This window comes from Tachysurus fulvidraco, chromosome 3 (assembly GCF_022655615.1).
Source record: "Tachysurus fulvidraco isolate hzauxx_2018 chromosome 3, HZAU_PFXX_2.0, whole genome shotgun sequence".
In the NCBI taxonomy this organism is placed as follows: domain Eukaryota; kingdom Metazoa; phylum Chordata; class Actinopteri; order Siluriformes; family Bagridae; genus Tachysurus; species Tachysurus fulvidraco.
The window spans coordinates 2,455,076-2,462,820 of record NC_062520.1 but is presented as its reverse complement, the minus strand read 5'-3'; the positions used below and the strand labels follow the sequence as shown (position 1 = coordinate 2,462,820).

General features: G+C 42.9%; 1 protein-coding gene across 4 annotated transcripts in view; it reads left to right on the top strand.

Annotated features, from left to right (window-relative positions):
* LOC113649776 (rho guanine nucleotide exchange factor 4) overlaps positions 1 to 7,745 on the top strand; it is a 135,724-nt gene that overhangs the window by 63,504 nt on the left and 64,475 nt on the right. For all 4 annotated transcript variants that reach the window (XM_047811181.1, XM_047811180.1, XM_047811182.1 and 1 more), the window contains 4 exons: positions 1 to 2,214; positions 2,587 to 3,905; positions 4,871 to 5,140; positions 6,359 to 6,488. The exon at positions 1 to 2,214 is cut by the window's left edge and continues 943 nt beyond it. In XM_047811181.1, coding sequence (XP_047667137.1) covers positions 1 to 2,214; positions 2,587 to 3,905; positions 4,871 to 5,140; positions 6,359 to 6,488 — 3,933 coding nt within the window. The remainder of the gene's footprint in view (positions 2,215 to 2,586; positions 3,906 to 4,870; positions 5,141 to 6,358; positions 6,489 to 7,745) is intronic.

Below are 7,745 nucleotides of genomic sequence, written 5' to 3'. Positions count from 1 at the left end.
CAACATGCTTCCAGCAAAGACAAACTATCAGGTCAGGGTGTGTAGCTATCAAACACGAGTCATTACTGTCTCAGGATGACACATGCAATGAAAAGTCAAGCGTCTACAATGCTGATGAACTTGACCCGCTGAGCAGAAGTGAAGTGAAGCAGATACATTGCAATGAATACACTTTGCACACACGGACACACGAGAGTGGCAGCACAAACACCACAGGTGTCAAAGAAAATGCACTGAACACTTCCGAGGACTGCAACGACGCGCTGATTGTTTTTAGAGACCGTAACATTACACAGAAATCACCATATGAAACTAAGGAATCCTGCACAACACACCTTAACACGTGTGATGGTGACACAAAGACTCATGACACTCTGAGTGTATCAGGTGTCCACTTACTGCAGCTAGGAACTGAATCTGTGAAATCTCCAGGGTCGGGACTCCGTCGGTCCTTTAACGGTAAAGTGTTGCCTGCTTGTTCTGATGAGACAGCTGCAGAGATTTTAGTGCACACTGGAGCAGAGAGGCAACTACAAAAAAACCCTCAGCAGCAGGACTCAGAGTCCAAGTTTCCGCCATGCTCCACAGACTGTCAGGATTTTGATAGAATCTTCTGGCTAAACTCACAAGTCACTGGAACAGAGAACAAGTCCACACTGACCCATACAGGGGGGGTTAAACAGTCAGTGTCCAGGGAGGACAGAAGAAACAGATTTGAGGAGAGGGTTTTGGAGGATTCTTCCTTTCCACTTACCCTATTACCATTATCAACATCTCTGGAAAGACACCAAATACATAATGAGTGCAAGGATATTAACTCGCACAGCCCAGAGCTTTTGATATCCACCAGTCGTTCTTGTGACAGATCACATTACTCCCTTTCCACAGAGGAGAAAGTAAAGAATCAAAGCCAGAAACTGACAAGGTCTGAGGAAGTGGAGGATAATCCATATTCAAAACATGGACAGAGAATAGACGACACGCTTCATCTTCCATTCCATTCAACCAAGTCAAGCCAATCTGCCATTTGGACTGAGAACTGTATCTTATCAAATCCTGTTGAAACACAGGCTCCAATATTTACTGTTTGTCAGCCAAGGCACACACATGAGCAGTGTGTCAATGTCCTGAATAATCACACACTGTTTGTTGATTTAAAACATAAGAGAAGCATATCTTCTTCCCAAGGGAATGTCATTGAGATCCCGTTTCCAGAAACTAGCCCGGTTAAGACTGTTGAAAAGGACAATCCTAAATCAGATCAGATTGAGCCTTATTGGAACCTCCATGTATACAATAACACAGCCTCAGAAAAGTCATCAGACGCCAAAGAAGCTGTAGGGGTCTGTAATCCTTTGTTGGTACCTTTTTCTGATGGTCCAGAAAGTGATACCGAGGATAGCGAAAGTCAAACCACTTTCCTCGCTCTGACCTCCGACCAGAAGGAGGATGGCTTGGTCACCTTAGATCGTCTAAAGAAACCCTCAGACGTTCGGTTTCCTGTAGACTGGAGCAGTGAGGATTCTGCCGTTTCTGGTCTAGGTGAAGATTTCGAGAGCATTGACTGTGATTTCTGTACAGGGCAGGAGAAGGACTCAAAGCAACAAATACAAAAAGAGTACCTTGAAAAGGATAAACATTTTGAGTGTAATATTGTAAGCACAGATGATGAACTACACCATTACCAAAAGTGTCCTGTAGATTCACAACCGATCCTGTCAGTTCTTAATGGACGTAGTCCTTTTAAACATTCTGGACATATTAACCACACACATAAACACACTTCCCTCTCTGGCTACATACAAGAGACCGATTTAGACTCGTTCGGCTCTGAGCCAAATCGGCCTGAAGATCCGGAGACACGGAATCCTCTCAAGCAGGACAAACAAATAGAGCTCTCTAGCTCAACTCAGCTCAAATTCCATAACAGTATCAGGAGCTGTGCTGAAAAAGAGGACAGTTTACTACTAACTTCTGGATTAAAGACAATACGCTACACCCAATCTGAGGTCCTGCTCCCGTCCCGAAGCCTGGAGCCTATCCCGGAGACCGAGTGTACCCTGGGTAACTCCCCTAATCCTAATGACGTTACCTTTCTAGGTGACAAGACAACAGAGACTGAGAAGTTTGGAAATGAAAAAATGAAACCATCAGCATCAGACCAAGACATTCTAGGGGTCGATTCCTGTGAGCACAGTTTATCACTATGCAAAGGTAAAAAAGAAATGTATAAATTTTGACCTATAACATGGTCATACATGTATTCTGGCCCTGAGAAATGTTCATTTCTTACCTAATTATCTCTTTTAATTTTAAACATCTGGTCCAATTCAAGAACCATGAAAGAGACCATGTGAAAACTCCATGTAGTTTTTCGTAAGCAGTATCCTACCGAACAAACGATCTTCACACTTTAACTTTTACGATACTAGTGTTTTACTTTTCAGTTAACTTTATATGCTACAATATTATAAAATAAGTTTCTTGCTAATGTCAGACAGCTAGCTGTACAGTGTTTGATTACAGAGAGACAATAACTACATATTGATACCATTTTAAATATCGTATTGTTTACTCTAACATCAGGGAAGTCTGAGGACCGGCCATGCTCTGCTTCATCAGACCTGATCGAGGATAAGTCCCTGCAGAATGATGAAGACACATCAATCAATTGTCCATCCACGGGATCCTTGGAACTGGATACGAGCAGCATTAATAGTGAGGACCAAGAGGAGCAGAGATCCCCTCTTGCTGGTCCCATTGTGAAATCACAACATTCAAAAAGTAAAGTTAAGCCATCCAAATTTTCAGTTTTCTCCAAAATGCCCTCGTTTAGACGAGGAAAAAGTATAGCGAGAGATGGGGGGGTGAGTAAGGGTGAAATTTCACCCAGGGACTTACAGGACAGAGGGGAGGACCTTTTGAGTCACCTGACCCAGGATGCAGGACGAGACCAAGAGAGTCAGCTAGATAACTCAGATGATGAAGTCTTCTACAAAAGCGAGGTTGTAAATAAGCAAACAGAGCTTCAGGTAGATACAGAGGAGGAAGAGGAAGAGGATGATGTTTTTGGTCATGGAACTGGTGACATGGAGGGTTTGGAGATGCCACAGCTTAAACAGAGCACAGATAGTGAATGCTCAAGCTACAGGAGAAGCAAAAGTACAGAAGGACTAAGCTTTCGCTTGCGTTTTGCCCAGGCCCACAAGTCTCTGTCAAGCTTTTTTGAGTATCGGTCCATGGATAAGTACAACGAGTGTCCAGAATCAGAAGATACACGGACTAAGCTTTCATGGAAGAAGCAGAAACGGGTGAAGGAGGTGGATCTTCTAAGGCGTACGTTGTCTGTGCCGGACACTGAGAAAGACGGAACTAAAGTTATGCAGCGACATACAGACCCACTTAGCAAGCGTGGTGTCCTGAGAGATGGAGTTGGCACATCCCTGAAGGACAGTAAATCAAATGGGCGCAGTAGGAGGTGCTTATCAATTACATTCATTGATTCCTCTGAAGCCTTGACGTCTGGTGACTCTGGTCCGGTCTCACCTATGGCCCCACTAGCTAGTCAGCATTTATCATGCTGTTCCAAAATGCCATCAGGGAACAGTGAGAATCCAGAATTGCCCATTAGACCAATGAGTCCCAAACCAAGCAGTCCAAGGGCCGCAGGGCAGAAGCAGCGATTCCGGTACCCCTCTTCGCGTGCAAACACTCTTTCTCTGATTATTCTCGGCCAGAGTGTTGGTGTTTCAGAGCCGCCCGAGAGACCGAGGTCCCTCAAACCTAAAGTGGGACGTCAGGGTTCTCTCAGCCCACTGGGAACCGGCAATCATCTCGAGGATGGCAGCATAGACAGCCCCTCACCAATCAGCATCATTACATCTATGACAGATAATGAATTTGAGGCAAGCTGAGTTTTTTCTGTATTATTTCTGCTTTTGCATCGTCATTACCATGTCCGTGTTAATTCTGTTCAACATACTGTATGATCCACAGTTCAGATAATACGTCCCGTCTGTTATGCATAATGCAGGGCTAATATGTGCATAGCTGAAAGTCATAGCTTTAGCAGGATGTTATGTATTTGTATTAATTCCTTGATTTACTTAAGTATTTTCACACGTTGGGGATAATTTAAGTATTTTCTTTACAGTTATAGGTATAAGCATGGAATATAGTATGGAATACAGTAAGGTTCCGATGCATCTTTTTGAAAAAGAGCTGCCAAGTAAATTTACACACTTTCTTTGGTTCAATCCATCAGCTAATCATCAAGCATTTTACAGGGGACATCAGATAGGAACAGGAAAACCGATAATGTAAACAAGTGGCATAGGGTTCAATGATAAGTGTCGCAACATGCTTAAAACTTTGAGAATACTGACATCTAGTGGTGGCTTTGCAAATAGGTAATGGGGACAGCCAAATCTAGATATAATTAAATAAGGTCCATGACTTTCCTGTGTCTTCTCTATTGACTTATTTGAAGCGGATGATGGAAGGGAAATTCTTTGTGGTAATTGGGTCAATTACCCAAACTGTCAGAAAAAAAAATATAGGTGTAATCTTTTAAGTTCTATTTATGTACCTTATTATTTATATATATTTTTCCCCCCACACACTATGCAAATGGTCAGAGTCCACTTATTTTATTTGAAAAAGGACTTTTATTTGATCAATCGACGAGAACCGGGTATCGTTCTTGTCAGCAAGAAAAAAAATGAAGTAAATTATAATTAGATAAAGATCATATTTGTTTATTTGAATCTTAAAATAGTTATCATTCGACGCACAAATTTAAATTCACGAATTAAATGCTTTGCCCCAAGCGTACTGTCGATGCAGTCTGATGATGCTTTTTATGAAACAGCCTAGTGTATCGCTGACGGTATCTCCCGGAAGTCCTAGTCTCTTCAGAAACTCTACTGTAATGAAGACTGTGAAGAGTCCTCCTGCTGGATCATCCGGTATGAGAACCAGATCTAGATCCAGCATCGGGACTACCCTACCTATGCAAGGTGGATTGCAAACACATTGTTTTAGGGATGATCTGTGGATCGAGGATGAGAAAAAGCGGCAGAGGAGGCTGACGAGGGGAACGGCAAAGAGGGGCGCTCACCACCTGGAGGAGATAGAAGAAGTAAGATGTCTAGTGGAGCAAAGATTTCGAAGCCTCTCTTCACTTTTTTCTTCTCTTTTGTCCATGTTTCCTCTTGAAAAATCTTTGCGTTGTCTGTCATCTCATCTTTTGTTACTTTTCCCAAGAAATCCTCCTCTACTTCTATACTTAACACTTGCAATTCTCTTTTGTACTTTGCTTGCAGTATTTCGTCTTCTCCGGTTCCCAACCTTTTATTTCTGACCCTATCGATTACTACTGTACGTTGACTCGTTCTTCTTTCACTAGTCGGTGAATTAGGTGTGTTACAGTAAATGATGGGAAAATGAAATCGTGCTGGGCTACAGCAGAACCAGCTGTGGTCTTTACTATGGTTGATATCTTGAATGTGTTAATAGAGACATACAGTAATTCCAATCCAGCTCCAGTCAGTCTACATATTTTTCCATATACCAGGTACGGTGCTCAGGTGTGTTGGCAAATACACCGGTTACTCTGACAACTTACCAGCTGTTAAAACAAAGACCAACCTGGTAGACCATCTTCGAGTGCACATATCTGCACTTTATACCACATGCAGTTCATCTTCTATATCTGTAATATTAAGTTGTTTTTATTTCTATATAAGTACATTCTGTTTTATTTTCATTTTGTGAATGGAAATTCATAAGCATTTCACTGCATGCCATGCATGAAACATGCTAAATGTGGCCTAATGGTTAGAGAGTCTGATTCATAACCCAAAGGTTGTGGGTTCGAGTCTCGGGCCGGCCACGACTGAGGAGCCCTTGAGCAAGGCACCAAAGCCCCCCAACTGCTCCCCGGGTGCCGCAGCATAAATGGCTGCCCACTGCTCCGGTTGTGTGTACACTGCTGTGTGTGTGTGTGTTCACTGCTGTGTGTGTGTGTTCACTGCTGTGTGTGTGCACTTCGGATGGGTTAAATGCAGAGAACAAATTCTGAGTATGGGTCACCGTACTTAGCCGTATGTCACGTCACTTCACTTTAAATGTTCGCCAGATTTTAATTCCCTCACTGTTGCGAGCTGAAAACAACAAAACAGCTTGATATCGATGCTGTATTAGTAATGATCATTTTGTTTGGTATGGGTTTTGGAGCCGGTATTCGGTTGGTCTAAGCAGGCTGGAAATTAGCCTGGGCTGGTTTGAGTATAACTATATGTTATTAATGTCTGTGTGATTAGTAAAAGGATTACACACTGTAATCTCTTACTCAAAGGTGAGGACCCGGCTGTCTCTATGTGCACTGAAAGTGTTTCCTGGAATGCCACTCCGAAGTCTGAGCTTCTCTCACAGCACCCCAACTGGGCTGGACTGCCTCAGCTGGAGACGACGCATGTCCTCCCCTGGTGAGTACAGAGGCTTTTAGACTTTTTGTGTCAGCATGTGCTCATTTCTAAAACATTACTCAGAGCTTCTGATCTTTTCTGAGTTGTTTTTATATCTGTTTTTATACTGGTGCTTGTAACTGGTTGTCCAATTGTGGATATGCCCAGGTAGTTAAAATTAGGCTTGTTTTGGTAATAGAGTGTTTAAACAGGGGGGGAACGGTGGCTTATTGGATAGCACGTTCGCCTCTCACCTCCAGGGCCGGGGTTCGATTCCCACCTGTGTGTGTGGAGTTTGCATGTGTTACAGGTACCGACTGGCACAACATAAACAGTGTATATGCTCTCTCTGGAAACAGGAGAAATAAATCACGCAACATCCGTTCTCTCATCTCGCTCAGCAGAAAGAGGAAAACCGCAAAGCGGACTGAACTGACGCAAAGCCCCCTGGAGTACGATAAGCGCCATATTACCCTCCGCTGGCGCATTTCTATGAAATGTTTTAGTGCAAGAATGGTGGGACCAGGTTCTTTACCCCTGAACAAATATCCACAAACATCAATGAACAAATATTCACAAACATTAATTATAACATTTTATAACTACCACAAATGTGAAAGCACTTTGGTGGGCATCACACATGTTCTCCCCGTATCTCGGGTACTCCGGTTTCCTCCCCCTGGTCCAAAGACATGGTCGATCGGCATCTCTGGAAAATTGTCCGTGATTGCGTGAGTGAACGAGAGGGTGTGTGTGTTCGGATAAGCGGTAGAAAATGAGTGAGAGAGTGTTTAGACAGTGTGATGTTTAGGAGTAAAGAACCTAAGACAACCACTGACTTTCTTGGCCAGTGGTTGCTGTGGCTGATAAACTGTGGTGCTTAATTTTGAACTGTTTCAGGGGATCAACCCAAGTCAAGTCAAGTCAAGAAGCTTTTATTGTCATTACAACCATATATAGCTGTTACAGTACACAGTGAAATGAGACGACGTTTCTCCAGGCTCAGGGTGCTATATAAAACAAAGACAGAGCTGAGGACATGTAAGTAGTCTTAGCCACATAAAGTGCAACTGTGCAACCTGGTGCAAACAGTGCAGGACAAGACAAACAAGACAGTGCAGGACAAAAGACAGTGCAGGACAAAAAACAGTGCAGACATTAAGTTACAAGACAATACAAAAAGTACAAAAAATGCAATACACAAAAGACAATAAACAGTAACAGAAACAGCGCCGACCGACCGGTGTGTATACTGAATGTTCAAACAATATTCTGCTA